General features: G+C 34.1%; 1 protein-coding gene across 1 annotated transcript in view; it reads right to left on the bottom strand.

Annotated features, from left to right (window-relative positions):
• LOC129229803 (crooked neck-like protein 1) overlaps positions 1 to 17,424 on the bottom strand; it is a 146,285-nt gene that overhangs the window by 63,915 nt on the left and 64,946 nt on the right. Inside the window, exon 7 of the mRNA XM_054864180.1 lies at positions 15,542 to 15,783. Within this exon, the coding sequence (XP_054720155.1) occupies positions 15,542 to 15,783 (242 nt within the window). The remainder of the gene's footprint in view (positions 1 to 15,541; positions 15,784 to 17,424) is intronic.

Below are 17,424 nucleotides of genomic sequence, written 5' to 3'. Positions count from 1 at the left end.
CATTTTCTCTTTCTACTGCACATTTTAGCCACCCCTGCCAGGGTCCATTGAAGGTCTGCCGTAAAATTTACGATATATTTCATTTGACGCACTAAATATCATGATGTAATCACAAAGACTACTTTTGCTGATGCTCAATGCGCAGAGATAATTGAATTTTAAAAAATGTCAATTTGAGAAAAACCCTAAGTTGAGACCAACTTTCGGAATGTTTGTAAGTCACAAAATTTTTTTTTGGAAGAAAAGAAAAAATATGTGTCTTCTAAAATCATTCAAAGAAACCACTGTAAAATTTTTAGCGAAATCAAAAATGGCATGTATCTGATCTGCCTGACTCTTATAAAACCTGGCTCTTAAGAATAGGTTTTTTACATTTTGAGATGGTGTTTACAAGTGTCTTTAACTATATGGGTATGTTTATTAAAAAAATTTACGCATACCCTTTTCCACAACGCGAAATTTCGACTTACGCGATAAGTCTTGGAACCCATCCCTCGCGTAAGTCGGAACTCGACTGTATTAAAATCAAAAAACTTTCGGTGTGATTTCTTGTGAGGGCTCTTATTTCAGAAAATACGTCATTCTTTTCGTGCACGTAATTTTCTAAACGTACTTTAAAAGAACGTAAATTTCTAAACGAACTTTTAAAATACGTAACTTTTTAAGAGACTTGTGGAATAAATAATGGTAATAGAACTAACCAGTGCGAAGAACGCTGGTCTTAGAGCTAAGTTTCAAACTTTTAGTTCGTTTACTAAAGCTAAAAAACTTTGAACGTCTTTGAGGAAACGAAAGACAAATGAATTAGTTAAAAATATTTTATATATCAAAAGTATAAAGTATATATCAAAAAAAAAAAAAAAAGAAAAAGAAAAATCAGCACTTCATGTCAAAAGGAAAAAAAAAATGGTTTCTCCAAGTATACCCTCCGTATCTAATTTGGATTCTGCGTTGAGCTCCACTTTAATCATGATTGATAACATTTTCCTGTTCTAAAGCTAGAGAGCAGACTCACCGATAAATATTATCACTAAAGCTAATTTTATTCATTGTGTCTCACAATTTTTTTCTGAGAAAAAAGCTTCGAAAAATTCGAACCTGAAATCTAACGGAAGCGTATTTGAGAGAATCAGCTTCCAGAGAAAATGTCCCCCCAATGTTAATCGTATGTCGTAAAAAAACCGGCTGTGGTAATTTTTCTATTTGATCGCTTAGTTTTAAAACGCCACATTTTGACTTGAACTCTGTTGTAAAGTTATGAATATTTCATTCGGGACTGATTGTGTATCAGGCTCCTTCTCAGTCATGAATGGTGAGACATTCCTTTGAAAGATGCAAGGAACCACCCACCCACCTTGAGACTTAAGCCCACCTGTTGCTGCTGCTGGTTGTTAGGGTCGCCAGCTTCTTTTCCCCACGAGCACTTTACTGTTTGGCCGTTCACTTCTGTGTTGTGGGTTGCTACGATGGCATGTGTGGCGGCTTCTTTTGTAGCAAATCTGGAACAAAAGGTAGCAAAGTGATATTTAAATTTCTTTTAAAACACTCCTTGAAAAACAGATAATACTAAGGTACAATAGTCCAGTCAAGGAGTGCTCATAACTGGGGTGTAGCGTGCTTGGAATATGCGATAATTTTTGACTTCAAAATATTGTTAAGGGTAGTTAGTAAGTAAGCATACTGAGAGTCTTCGCCCCTAGGGGTGAGATAAAGGTGGGAGTGAGGGAGGAAGAAAATTTTGGGTTTTTCGAGAAAATGTCGGAAACTGTGGAAAAAATGCGTTTAAAATAAAAATTCAAGATAAATAAATTTACTATGAAACTGTTTCTACACATGTGTCAAATTTCCGATAGTTTTCGGGTATACGTTATGAAAAATCGATGATTTTCGGAAAAATTCTCTCTTTTTGTCAAACATTTGCTCCTAGTTCTCCCCAGGATCAGTACTCATGAAAATTGTCAATGACAAAGTTGTAGAGCCTTAAATTTCCTTCAATTTCATATGCTACTTTGTTATATTTTATTCAACCAATGAAAAGTTACAGAGTTTGAAACACGCACTTCCATGGCAAAAAATGGAACGCTTGCCATTAACAAATTTCAAATCGACTCGAAAGGATCGCGCACTTCCCCTCTTTCTTCAATGAATTCGACAATCCAGATGAACAATAAAGAAGTATTTGTGGATTGCTACAACTCAAATGACGTTTAAGGGTTCGGGGGGGGGGGGGGTCGTAAAATTGTGACTTTGTGATAAGGGGGAGTTAAAGAGTAAGAACTGTGACATCAAGCATTTTTTAATACGAATATGTTTATAAAAATTAGTTTATGAAAAGTACTTTGTGACAAATGGGGAGGAAGTCAAAATGTTGAAAAAAAGCGTAACATCATTTATAAACAGCCCCCGACCAAGAAATCAAAGATTTGAAGAAACTACGTTTATGCAGTATGAATTAGCTCCATACCCATTGCATTATTTAACGAAAGTGAACTGAGGAAGTGCAGAAAGCCAGCATTTCCTCAGTAGGAAATTTCTTAGAAGTAATTAATAAGTAAACATACTGAAAGTCGACGACGCTGGGGGGGGGGGGGGGGAGTAAAACGTGGAAAGGAGGAGCCAAATTTTGTGGTTTTCGATTATATATCGGAAACGGCAGGAAAAATGTGTTCCGAATAAAAGTAAAAGTTAACTAAATTTATTGTGAAATTGTTTTCATACATATATATCACATTTTCAGTATTATTTTAGGTACGCGTTCTTCAAAACCAATCGTTTTCGAAAAAAAAATATCTCGTTCTTTTTGTTTGAGTGTCTGTGCTAAGCAGGCGCTCAAGGGATCTTATGCAGCAATCATGTGACAAGGACCCTGACGGTTTTCTGTGTCTTGAAAATCCAACGGCTGAACACTTGAACTGCAGATTCAAACCCGATAAAGAAATACGAAGCCTATGCCCGATCACAGCGACACCCAGCTGACAAGCAATAAAAAACTATGAAGTTCTAGCATGCACTCTATTTTGTTACTCTTATTGAAATGAATATGTGACGCTGTGGCAGGACAATGGAAATTTTAATAATAGAAATTAGGTAAATGTAGCTGATCAGCAGCACCTTTTTGTAATTATAGTTTTTATTACATTATTATTAATCATATTTTGACAGTGTTTATATGGAATATGGGCTGACCGTAATTGGAAAATGAAAATATCATCTTTAAGGTGACATCGTGGTTCTATTCTGAGGCGGAAAGGTCATGTCCCCAGCAGTGGAAAAGTTGTTCTTAGAAATTGGTAATGTATTGATGTCATCCTCGTCCCCTTCGTCCTGGATAAATATTTTGATTCTGTTGTTGCAACTGCCCTTACAATGCAAGCTTGCGACAGAGTAGTCTAACAATGATTTTCTACACGTGACCTCCTGGTCACTTGTAGAAAAGCAATCCGTCAAAATCATCTTCCACATTCCGTCAGGAGCAACATCCGATTCAGAGAGTCCCCCCCCCCCCAGCACGAGTTAGTCATTCCTCCTTTCCCAAAACCACCAATCCGATATTTCACCATTACGTTTCTAGCTACAGGTTAACTTGGTGGTATGGCAGAGTTAAATATCAGTCTTGATGTTTACAGCTACTTTGATAAATGTGTTCTATTTCTTCTTCTAAGCAATTATAATTGCAGAATAATACTTGCGTTCTGTTATTGTAATATAAAACAGGCTCAGGAAGGTGAGGGAATTCATCAAAACATTTATTACATTATATATATATGATGTACAAGAAGGGAGAACTCAACTATACACTAATTTTTTTTACAAATGGGAGCAACAATTTAGGATACTGAGGGAGTACATTTTCTGAGTTAGTTCATTTCTTATTATGAATAAATTGCAATTTCATACCTTTTAGGTGGGTTGGGTTTGAATCAAAACAGTGATGACAGTTTAACACACAAGAAGGTACCTTCTTCTATCACCAGGCATCCATAGCCATTTTGGGCATCCAGCACTCCACACTGTTATCAAATTGCATCAGTGTAGACATTCTTCAAAGGGCATCAGCATCTAGTTGAAGTCACCACTTATGCACTTTCAGAATTAGCCACATGCATATTTTTCCTTTTTGGGTAGGAAACCTTGCTTCTTAGCTTTCTTTGGGGATCTCCAAAAAACACCCCACAAGGCAATCCTTTTTTTTCACTGCCTCTAACCACCTTGTTGTTCTCTTTTTTTTCCACTGTTGCCACTCCCAAAAAAGAACCCCTTTCCAAAAATCTCCCCCCAGACCAACCAGTGCAGAGTTAAGTTGAAGAGAGTGGATGGGGAAAGATATGTTAGAATTTGCTACAGTCAATCCCACAAATAGTATAGCAAAAGATAATTTAGTAACAATTTCCTACAGCTCAAAAATAATTAAGGTTCTAAAAGAGGTCAAATAACACTCATGTATTCAGATTTTCACCTGAATTAGTTTCATATCTAACTGTAACTGTCCAATCACTGTTAACATATAGTTGCATCCCTAAGACATACCAACAAATGATGTGTAACGGAACTCTTTGACGGACGATGCATCGGCCTGGCCAATGCATCGGCGCCGATGGTTCAACAATTTAGCCATCGGCATCGGCGGCCGATGTTAACTTGGAGAAAACATCGGCCCATCGGCCTTAAAAAACATCGAAAAGCCGATGGAATAGGCCGATGTTTTCGAAAAAAAAAGGACCTTTGCTGTTTTACTTTTTAATACTAAGAAAAGGGAGTTATTGTTCTCATATAAAATTGTTTACTTAAATTTCAGTATGAATTTCTATTTTAATCACCTCTGAAAGAGTTTTCAATACTGCATTCAGGTACCAAACAAGTTAATTTTTGCGTTGTTTCTTGCAGCAGGATGTACGTATGTATCTCTTATAATTCATAACTCAAAAATGGTTATTTGTAGACGGATAAATTTTCGCATGTGGGGTGTGCGTACGTATATTGCCAAATTTGAGACCATGGAAACAAATTTGAGATGGCGATACCGGTTTTTGTGTCATTTTATTAGATTCCCGTTGAACCGACGGTAATTTTATAATTTTCGATACTTGTAATATGAATCACAGTAATGCAGTCTTTCTGTATTGCTTCGGCGGAGTTACAAGTTTGAGGCCCGTCGAAATACATTTTGGGGCCCTATTTCTCTATCACAGAAGTTGTAAAACATTTATCATAAGCATTTTTGTAACTCTTACGGTGCACCTAAGGTTATGGGGCCTCTCGCGCAATTGCAGCATTTGCTATATTTTAAACCTGCCACTGCACGTCAAAACAAACTCGAGTGAGGGTCTTGAAAGGGTTTTTCTGCTCAATGTTTATGATTATTTTGAACTCTATTTTTACGACTATATTTTGAATTTCCGAGAACACTTGCATGCCCCTCCTCCCATTCCCTCAATTTCTGAAATCAAACTCTAGTTGTACTTCTGAGTTGCTTAAAACTAACACCATTCATAAAATTAGAGATTTTTTTTTCAAACTTTATCTATTGTTTAGAAAGAATTCAGAGCATTAATGTAAGAAATTGATTAAAGACGTTTTGAACGGTGACATAATTCGGAAATCAAGGAGATTTTTGAATTTTTTCTTCAGAAGTGCTGAAGTAGATTCAGAAACTTTTCCGAGGCGTTGGTGGTAGCGGTTCTGTACTAAAAAAATGAGGCCGAGGTTAAGACCGCGAAGTGCGAGTCACTCCAAAATCAGAGGGTGACCTCCCTCGTCGTTTCAAGCATTTCTTAAACATCTAGCGATTATTTATTTTGGTTAAGAAATGTCATTTTGCGTATTTCTCATACTTGTTTCATCTATATTTCGTAATGCGCCATCTTTTTTGCATCATTAATAGAGATTGATTTCTTTTCTGTTGTAAGTAACTATTTTTATGTACAGTCGAGTCTCAACTTACGCGAGGGATGCGTTCCAAGACTCCTCGCGTAAGTCGAAATTTCGCGTTGTGGAGAAATATATATATCCATACAAATTTTTCAAAGCATACCAAATTCTTTTAGACACTTATAAACACCCCTTAAACTGCTCTAAAGCATTCCTCAACTATATACTGCATTTTTTTGCATACAGAACTGAACATTTACTGTATTTAAAAAATTGTTTTATTCAACATGAAATACTTTAAGATGTACAAAATAAAATGACCAATAGGAGGGAAAGACACACGGAGGTTAAAACAACACGGTACGCGTAGTATGTAGTAATACTAAAACGATGCAGTATAACAGTACTGTGCAGTAAGATACAGTAACACTATTTAAAAATTAAAAAATGAAGATGGTAATGATTTATGCTCCATGATCAGATCGTTATTCCTATCTATTACATTTTTAAATACGGTTGCTTCGCCTTTTCTTTCATAACGTTTCAATTTGTGGCAACATCTCCTCTTCCTGACCTCTTTATTAATACACATTACAAGAGCAGCTTCCATTTTCATAATATTTACTTTGCTAGACTGCTCTGCAAGCTTCAATATTGAAACCAAGTTCTGAACTCTTACGAATATCTTTTTGTTTTGACTTTTAATTGTACACATGGAAGATTCACTCATACTTATTGTCGTGCTACCGTCGACATTTTGTAGTTAGTCATCGAGAATCTTAGCTTTTCTTTTTAATCAGAAACTTTCTTTTTTTCCCATCATCACAAACTTTAGATAAAAGTGCCACCAAGGTACCATTGTATTTCATCAACTTTAATATTGAGAATGAAAAAAAAATAATAAATGAAAGATGCGGAGTGGTTATTTGATGCACTAACATAACGATGACTAGACTAGTTTGGTGTGTGAAGTTTGACTGTTAGTGATGCTTAAAGGGATGTAATAACATTCAAATGAAATCAATATTTAGTAGTCAATAACGAAGCTGATACTTCCTTCTAAAAAAAATCATGTTGTGGGCGAAAAATTCGCGTTAGCTCTAAAATTAGTCATTCGTGAAAAATTCGCGTTACAGCCATTTCGCGTAAGTCGGATCGCGCTGTAGCGGGAGTCGACTGTATTTATATAAAATCAATGAATAAGTTATTTTCATTTTTTATACGAAAGTTTCAAGAATTTTCTATTATGCATTTTTTTAATCTTCAGAAAATTGTTGTTAAATTGAAAAAATTAATTTGAACTTGTTTGTAAAGCTTCATAAGAGATTAAACAATCAAATTGCTCAATATTATGTGTGCAAACATCAGATGAAGTAGCATATGTATTCAGTTATTAGCTTGGTGTAAATATTGAGTTTGTTTATTAAAGCTGCGTTTTAAGAACCTCGCTCTTTTCATGGCTATTTATTTCTTTTTTCAGCAAAAGTTATGTCACTGTTATAGCTTTTATGAGAAATACAAACTTTTCTATTCATACATTTTAAATAAGTATAAAAATATTCCTATTTTGATTTAATGTTGTAATTATCTGTTACCTTTTTTGTTTAATTTGATGACTAAAAAATGTCTACGTGCAATCTTTCCACTTTAATTGCGTAATTTGTTGACGTTTCATTGTTTTATTCTTTTTTTTTTTTTTGAATGATTAAACAACATAATTTAATGTTTTTTAACCATGTTTAGTGTATCTAAATCCATACATTATTACAATATTACTGAAACCTTAGTTATATGTTCAAATTAAAAAAAAAAATCAATTGGTTATTAAACAGTCTCTTCGATTTTCTTCGTTTTTTCCTTCTTCCTCTTTTTTTTTGGGGGGGGGGGACTGTTGTTCTTTCTCTTTCATCATACAGCAGTGAAAAAAGGAGAAACATAACTACACCCTATACAGATTGTACGTAATACGATCCAAAAGTTCACGGACAAGCTTTACCCAGAATGGACCTTACCCAGAATAGTTCACATTACCTAAGCACATCCACCTTCAAAAGATCACCTTGAGGGACTATGTACTTTTGCCAGTGTTCATATAACTTTTGGAAACACTACTGGAAGCCATTTTTCGCTATCTTCTATGATGCAGCTTTATCTTCTCCTGACTGAAGAAAACGGCGTCCATGCAAATGTTTTTTTGCTGGGAACAGGAAAAAGTCACACGGAGCTAAATCAGACGAAACGTTGTTATTTGTTTGTCATATCAGAGTATTGACCAATCGAACCGTGCATCCTCAACATGAAAGTAGCCTTCTTCCTCACGATGAAGTTAAAGCTTCAAGGTAAGAGGTGTTTACAGGAGGTTGCGAAAAATGTCTTCCAGGAGAGCTTCTAAAAGCTATACGAAAGTTGGCAGTGTGCATAATCGTTCAAGGTGACTATTTTGTAAATAGATGTGCTTCGGTAATGTGAACTATTCAGGGTAAGGTTTTATACAACTTGTCCTCAAACTTTTAGATCATACTACGTACGTATGAGTTTTCAACTTACTATTTCATAACGTTTTGGAGTGACGCAAGTTTACGCGCATGAAGACATCACAAGAGAATTTACGATAATGGGGTTGTTTTCTTCAGTCAAAAGTAGTACTTTTTGTCACTGAAAGTGATAGAATGAGCAAAAAAAAAAAATCATTGACCCTGAAAATACTTTCATTTTCCCAACAGTTATTTTTAAATTAATTTTTTTAAATGTTGGATTTTTCAAACAAGGCGTGGTCTTGATGACATCACAAATGATGCTCTTTGGCGCATTTTTCTACCACGTTTCCAAGTTATGATTATCAAGAAGCGAATTAAAATTGCGCTCTACGCTTGCTGTCAACCATATCGTTGCCAATACACGTGAGTAAAGATGCGAATTAAATATTTTGTTTGCTGTGAATGGCAACACTGAATGGCATTTCATCATTTTTGATGTCATCAGACAGAAACGTAAACAATGAAAGCGCACCGATTTAAGTAATTTTTTAAAAAAAAATAAACTCAAACAAATTATTTAAAAAATGATCAGATCCTTTGTTTTTAAGCACGCTCTTTCAGAAAAAAAAATACTTTTAAAATTTTGGAAACGACCCCAATTACTGAGGAGGCGTTCAAAATAGATATTTCGGTCATCTATATGTTCTTAGGTACATATGCATGTACAGATGTGCCGAAAAAACTTGTTTAGTATAAATTAGATTGATCGTAAAATAGAAATTTAGGTCGAAATCTGATTTTTTTCTTGTGATTGCAATTCCTTATTCGTAGAAAGGAAGTAAAGTGAAATGAGTCAATGATCCTTTAAACCCCTGACAATCTTATCAATTTATTTGTTTGATTTTATTTATTTATTTTTTTTTTTTGCTATCGGCCAACGGCATCGGCTATTGGCCATCGGCAATCGGCCATTTGGAGGAAAACAATCGGCCATCGGCCATCTTTGAACAATCGGCATCGGCCCATCGGCCAAAAAATGCCATCGGTCGAGCCCTACTAATTTTGCGTGATCAACTATACGGGAAACTTCGGACATCCGGCTGTTCCCGCGCTTTCTTGTAGGCTTTAATTAACAAATAGAAAATCTGCCTAAGACAGGTAAAGGGGAGTAATTGCAAATTTTTCACTTTCCATTTTTGTCATCTATGGTACGTTAGCGTTATTGTACAAACTTTCTTATTTGTTTTCTGCTGACAAAAAAGCGCGAAAACGTCCGATTTCAACGTTTCCCAATTGTTAGTGTTATATATAAAACGCGTTTCTTCAAATATCTCAAAGACTCATTTCTGCAGATATACTGCCATCTACCGGCCCACGGCAGAAATATTAAGTTACGTTTGAATGTGTCAGTATATTTATTTCTTGAATTTTTATTAAAAACGGTTGGACTTTATTTTAGAAAATTTCCAGATTCATTGTTTCTTATATCTTCGGAGGTTATTCGAAAAAAATTTCTGAACATTTGCTCTGTGATTGATTTCTTAATACCGAGCCTATTTTTGAACTAAATTGCTCGACCCATGCGCTATTATAAATGGTATTCATTAATAACAGGAAGAGATGAATTAAAAAAAATAAAAAAAAAAAATTATAGGAAGTATTTTTAAGCTTATAAATCACAAAGTTCAAAATTAGAATCCCTTTCAGAAGAATGTAATAAATTTTGAATATTATTGTTCAATGTCGTCGCCATTTTCTGAATAGCTATCTGCAGATTCTCGGAAAATTTCTTCCTTGAGCAGTCTCAATACCTATCCCCCGCCCCCCAGCTTGTGCTTTTAGTTCTTTTTTAAAAGGATTACTCAGCTGTTAATTCTCCCTTCTTTTCTCCTGTCCATTCCTTCCTTGTAAGCTTAGAATTCAAGTCTCTTCCTGTTCATATCAAAAAGTAAAAGCACCTGTTGCTTTAAACCCTTTCGTAGACAAATAAATACAAATACAAAAGTGACGACCAGCAACAGGCTCTGGGCCCAGCTAGACTGGTTCCTAGTCAATTTACAATCCCCAGTGAAGATCAATGGCCCTCTTAAAACTGTCTACTCCTTTGCTCATTACCACCTCTTCCGGTAAGCTGTTCCACGGTTCCACTACCCTGCTAAAAATAATAATTTTTCCTAATATCCATGTTAGCCTGAGATTTAAATAGCTTAAAACAATGACCCCTTGTCCTGTTTTCAGTGCTAAACTTTAGCCCCGTAACATCTTTCGTTTTAATAAATTTAAACAGCTGAATCATGTCCCCTCGGTCTCTTCTTTGCTCAAGCCTGTACATTTTTAGCCTTCTAAGCCTGGAATCATAATCTAAGCGGGAAAGTCCACTTATTATCCTTGTAGCCCGCCTTTGAACCCTTTCCAATACATTAATGTCTTATTTTTTGTATTATTTTTTCGTTTTGAAAACTGTTAAAAAAATTTTTAATGGAAAGAAGTGTATTAGCTGCTTTGTTTAAAAGGTGCTGCTATTTTATTTGTTCGTTTTTTTTGAAGAAAAGTAAGGAATATTTTATTCCTAGAAATCAGCTTAAAATATTAAAAAATATATGTTTGAAAAAATTTGCGATTTTAGCTATTTTTGAGAATATTGATCAGGTACTAGAAGTAGTATGGGTATACGGGAAAGTAGGCTCGTCTAGTTCTAGACGGAACTTCTGTTTTACACATGAGCCAAGACCAATACGCAGATTTCTACCAGCTTTTGCCGCTTCCAAGATTGAGTTGTAAATAAATTAAGTTTTTTTTTTTTTCAAAGTTTTAATAATACTATAAACATGTCGGCCAGAGACAAAGTATCCTGTTTCGAATGCAACGCTGAAATAATTTTAAAAAATTTGAAAGTACACTATCAGCGTTTTCATCCTGATAAGACCTGTGAAGCATCGTTCTATTAATGAAACAAGCGTTGCTAAATTGTTTGGCAGTATTAAAAGAAAGCAAGCGGAGGAAAATGTGGATGAAATTTCTTCTAAGAAACGGGATGTAGGAAGTACTGAGGATTGATCTGGAGACTACTGCGCCGTTAGAGGAAGATTTAACAACCAACTCATCCACAGCCACATTGAATGAAAGCGATTTAAGTTGTACAAATGAAAATGATCATCAGAATGAAGACTGTTTCTGTGAAAAAAGACATCTTGAATACAATTTTGTTATCAATTCAAGGTATGACTTTTTTCAATGTTTGTTTTTTCTAATGTTTCAATTTTATTTTCATATCTCTTCAGTTTTAAATATAGTAATTTTCGGAAGAGATCTGCAGCTTCTTTTTTTTTTTTTTTTGAGTTATTTTTGTTTCCCAGTTTTGTTTTGTTATTATCTTTACTTTACTAATTTTAAACTAATATTTTAAACTAACCAATAAACTAAATTTAATTATTGCAAACTATTATTTGAGCATTTTCACCAAATGTATGGCAATATTTAAATTTTGTAATTAAATTAAAAAAATTTTTTTTCGAAAATTAGTTCTAAGGTAGATGATGGGGCACTTTGAACACAACATGTAGAGGACACATGTGAACCGTTCCCATATCCTCTCCGCAATATAAACATTAGTGTAGGCTTATTATATAAGTGTTAAAAGAGATGTAAAGGTTTATAATTATTATTTTCTGCAATAAAATTGTAAATTTATTGTTAACCATCATTACGTAATTATTAATTATTTATTTTAGTATTTTTTATATTTTTAAAATTCTTTAGATACTAAATAGTAGGCCAAAAATTTAGCGGTACATAATATTTGCAAGGAAAATAAAGACAACTTATTTTCCTTTCACTAAAAACTGAAGCTCTGATCAATTTTAAAATCATCACCATATTCTGTATGAAGCTTAAACGCACTATATAGCAAAAATAAACTTTACGTAATAAGCTATTCTTTGTATTGTTTAGTCTCATTTGTTTGAAGGAAAAACACCAAAATAAACTTCTTTTTCAGATCTTGGGGCTCAAGTAAAAGCATTAAAAAGAAATAATGTCACAGAAGAGTCACTACCATCAACATCTGGAATACAGAAAATGGATACCAGTGATCTGCTTACAGATGAAGAGCGTGATAATCTTTTTGCAAATTCAAGAACTGTAGATGGTTTATTAAAGTGGGCACAAGATAATACATTTGTTAGAACTGAAGGTGGTTTAACATGCAAAGCTTGCTGTTCAACTCTTTTATATCATTTCGCAAATGAAAAGGACTCATTCACTCGTGAAAATATGACAGAAACTTTTAGGAAGCTAAAATATGACATGAAAAGGCACATTAAATCAGTTACTCATGAAAAGCGGTTTTTGGAAATGAAAGAGAGAGAAGAAGAAGAATTGAGATTTAAAGAAAATGGTAAACAAATAGCCATGAATTCTGCTTCAGCTACATATATGAGCTATAAATAGGATACATCATATTCTAGCTATGAAAATATTATCACTGAGTTTTATAATAGTGGAGCTTCTATAGGTCAAAAAAATCATTCCAAAGAATTTCCCAGGATGTACTTACCACATGTATATTCTTTTTCCTCTTATATAATGAATGAAGGAGTACCAATCGGCATAGTAGCTGATAAAATGACTGTGAATCACAGAACTCGCCACATTATTGGACTTAGAATACCAATTTATGACATAAACAATTCAAATTTATTTGAAAACATTTATTTAGAACACCATTTTTGCGATGATGTAAGTGGGAAAGGATTGAGTATAAGCATCCTCGATACCCTTAAAAGATTTGGCCTGAACCTTCCTTACATTAGAGATCATTTAGTGGGACTTGCTGTAGACGGGCAATATATTCGATTAGGTGTGATAGATCATCTTTAAGAAGTCCTAGTTCGTCAAGATATCTTGGGATCCCATGCACAGACTCGAATTAGTGCAGGTACATTCTAGTAATAGGTTAGTGCGTGATTGTTTGTCATTTATAAATTCATGCATGAAGGAATTCATGTGGGGCACATCCTATGAATGCCTGAACAAGTGTGCTCAAGAACTGGATATGTTTTTTTATAAACCAAAGATCTTTAAAACAATGAAATTTGTTTCTCATTCTTCAAATGTTATTAAAACTTTTGTGAAAGATTATAAGGCACTAGTTTCAGCCAGTGAAGGGATTGAAGATGAAAGTTTAAGGGATAAACTCATCTCAAAAAAAATATTTTTAGCATATTAATTATTGCTGACATTATTTGCACATTAGCAGATACTTCCAAATGCATCCAACAGAGTGACCATCTTCCTTGGGATTACATAAATTTCATAAATAATTTAAAAGAATATTTACTCATAATTAAGTATCATTTATCAAACCTTTGTGATTGCTTAGATCCTGAAAGTTTTAAGAAATATATAGAATCCTTACCTAATGCATTTTTTAAATATACAAGGCTTTCCTCATCAATGTTTTCAGAAGAGAGCACATTTCAGGGTTTTCCAATGCCAGACCTCCCAATAAGCTCAAAAAAGTTGCGATCAACTCATGATTGTTCTTTTATTTTTTAAATTTTGCCATGATCTCAAAGAAATAATAAAATACATTGATTCACTACTACACCAATGCTGTTTGTACTTTGAAAAGAAAGAACAAATAGACATAATAACTTCTGCAGCTAAATCCCTTTTTAATTTTTCCCATTTGATCTTCCCTAGTTCAAACACTGAAAATAAATTTATGGATCTTTTCAATTTTGTCGAAACAATAAAATCTTTTCCATGTGTTCCTCCTTCTGATGAAGAAAAAAATCAACTTTTTTTTTAATACAAAATCTTTGTTGACTGGATGCTAGACAACATTAATCAATGCAAAGAAAGTGGAGATATTTTTCAAGAAAAGATGATTTTAAAAAGGTCAATATTGGAACTGAAATTACAGATCCCAAACTTTCTTAATTTTTTTATTCATACATTTTCTGTTCCTATTTCAGAAGCTATCTGTGAAACATGGGGGTCTAAAATCGACAAAAATTTTTTAAAACAACCCAATACAAATGATGGGAATGAAATTAATGTTGGTACAACAGACCAAAGGATGTTCATTTCATGTAATGGCCTTCCATCTGGGCATAATTCTTTAAGAAAACTTTTAAAAGCTGGACTAATATCTATGTATGGACCCTTTTTCCATAAGCATTTTGTTCATAGAGGAAATATGTCTAAATACTTATCAAAAGCAATTCACAAAACAATGAATTCCATGCCTTTGCCATGGTATTAAGTAAAATTAAGTAAAATTAATGCACCAAACGATTGTTTAAAAGTCAAAAATTGGAATTTAAGAAACATGCATCTGAAATTTTGAAAACTTTTGCCGAAATCAACACATGAACGAAGTTTTAAATTTTGAATAATAGACCAGAAAAATAAACAGAAAAACCACTTTTGAAAAAAAAAGGAAAACCATGAAGAACAAAACAAATAAGAGATGAAAACAAAAACAGAAGGTAAATACTAAGTTAAAAGCAGAAATCCAATCTCCTGATGGAATGGAGAAATTTTCAATGGGATGTGCCCCCTAACAATTCCTTCAAAGAAGAATGAAAATGATTAAAGAATTTGAAACGAATACGATTGAAATTTGGACAATCGGAGAGGACGCATGGATAGGGTATACAACACTGTCTGATTGATTTTACATATGTTGCTACGAGGAGCTGGTTCAGGGCCAAACCAATGTCTATGGGTAAATCTGGCATGACCTTTATACGATGAGGGGCTATTACAACTTGTTCTCTTCTGCTGATATTTAAGCCTTTTGTCAAAGGCTAGTAGGAGTGCAATATTTTACGTTTCTCCATTCCAATCCAGAAGAAATTAAGCTGATGTACTTAAGGAAGACAACATATAAGTACTCAAGTATACATTAAACTTTGTTTCTATGTTTTAAAATTTGGTTGTATTTTACTGAATTCTAAATTGCAATGGATTATGCGCAAAAATGAGAAAACGGTATTTGATAACATTCTGAAGGAAATACATAAAGTACGAATTTATCTTGCAGAACAATTTTGGGCAAATCACTTTGCGTTGCAGAACATCACAAAGTATTCTGCTTTAAGGATCGAAACCACGTAAAATAAACCCGCGTAAAATGAGGGTCTACTATAATTGGTAAATTACAGCAGCATTTAAATAGCAAAGGATATAACGCTCATAGATGTGTCGAGCAAGATCAATTTCTTTAAATCTAAGCTCAAACTTAATATAAGTCAGCCAAGCTTGCTCATGAGGCTCCCAGTCCATCCATCTTTCAAATATTTGTCTTGCTCCAGCAATATTATCCAGTATTTGTTCCATATAAGTATACTTGTACCAAAATTGGTTAACACGAGGGAGGATGGTAACAGCACGATCAAATATGTTGCGAGCATGATTTACTTGCCGATGTCTAGAGAGAAAAAGAAAATCTACTTGAAATAACCTTTTGTACAGTATCAGATTGAATAACTACATAAAAATATATATTGAAATATGCACATAAAAATATAAGTATATATTTAATGCTTGAATGGTAAAAAAGTATATCATGGAAAACATAGAAAGCAATTAAATCCATGAAAAGCAATGACTTACGCAATGAACTTTTTAAACATTTTAATTATAACACAACACCAATGGGGAATGACTTTTTAACTGGCTCTAGATAGACAACGTTCCTTATTAAATACAAGGTCCAGCATTAATTTCCAGGGCTGACATAACTGTAGGAGAACGAACCGGCACATGGCGCTAACCATTGCATATTTGATAGCCAAAAATGTCTATTTGAGAAATATTCTCAACAATTCATTTTGAAAACGAAGTGTAACTGTTTTTACTCACTTGTATTTCTTTAATAAATGAAAAGCCGGTTAAGCTTGTCCCTTAAAGGACGCTTGTTTCAATTCGAGTATCGGGAGAATCAACGTGTAAACACTGAATGACTTTCGAACGACGTGTTTCGTCAGGAAGAAGGATGTGACGTCAGAGCACGAGCGGAGATGATGTAATCTCCCGATAGCTCCGCGGCAAATCGAATGTTCTGGAAGCATCCAGACTGAGCTCTTACGTAGGCGTATCCGGCGTGACGTGCATTGAGTGTGCACTGTGCAGTATTATATAAGCAGGGGGAAATGAGAAGGAAATCACTTCTTCTGCTCGTGTTTCTCATTTTCGACTGACGATAGTCAGATCTTTGAGAGGATCGTTCGCTGTTGAGGCGACGTCCTGCACTTAAGGGATGGCTTTTAAGATTTCATCATGAGAGTTAGGGACTTAAAATTTTTTTGAAACATTTTAGAATAATCAATGTTAGGGTGTCAAATTTTTTTTTTGGAAGATGTTCTTTTGGAACATGAAGATTGATTTGAGTACTGTTGATATACCTCATACTTGTTTATACTATTTATCAAAGTTAAAAGTTTATTTTACAGTTGTTAATTGTTGAATTTATAAATAAAATGATTTAGCCTTTCATCTTGAATTCGGACATTTCTTTCACTTGATAGCTACAGAAATGTGAAACTGAAAGGCATCTGCTAAACTTGGTGTTTACCTTCCTTCCTTCCTTGCGGGAGACACAATTTGTTAGGTCAACAATATTGAAGAGCGTTTTCTTGCGCAAGTGCAGAGCAATCGGCACCATTCTAAAGTGAGTGTTTCTCTTGGAAAAGTGCATTAAAACATAGCTCTCAAATTCCTGTCGTCAAAGTGAAAATAGAGCAAAGAATGAACATTAAATTTTGCCTCACATTCGGCAAGACAGCTGTAGAAACATATCAAATGTTGAAACAAGTTTACGGCAAGGAAGTGTTATCCCGCTCAAGATCTTTTGAAATAAATAAAAAATAAATTTGAAATAATAAAATAAGATGTTTGTGTGTGTGTGTGTGTGTGTGTATGTGGTGCGCATCCCGGGAAAACGGTAAGGCCTAGAAAGATGAAATTTGGCATACAGGTGTAGTTTTTGCAGAAGTTGTGCACCTCGGGCTTCGATTTTTGATATTTTAATTAGAAAAAAGTTATTTAATGTTTTATGTGATTTTTAGTA

Source organism: Uloborus diversus, chromosome 9 (genome assembly GCF_026930045.1).
Source record: "Uloborus diversus isolate 005 chromosome 9, Udiv.v.3.1, whole genome shotgun sequence".
NCBI classification, from domain to species: Eukaryota; Metazoa; Arthropoda; class Arachnida; order Araneae; family Uloboridae; genus Uloborus; species Uloborus diversus.
This window is presented reverse-complemented; position numbering and strand designations above follow the sequence as displayed.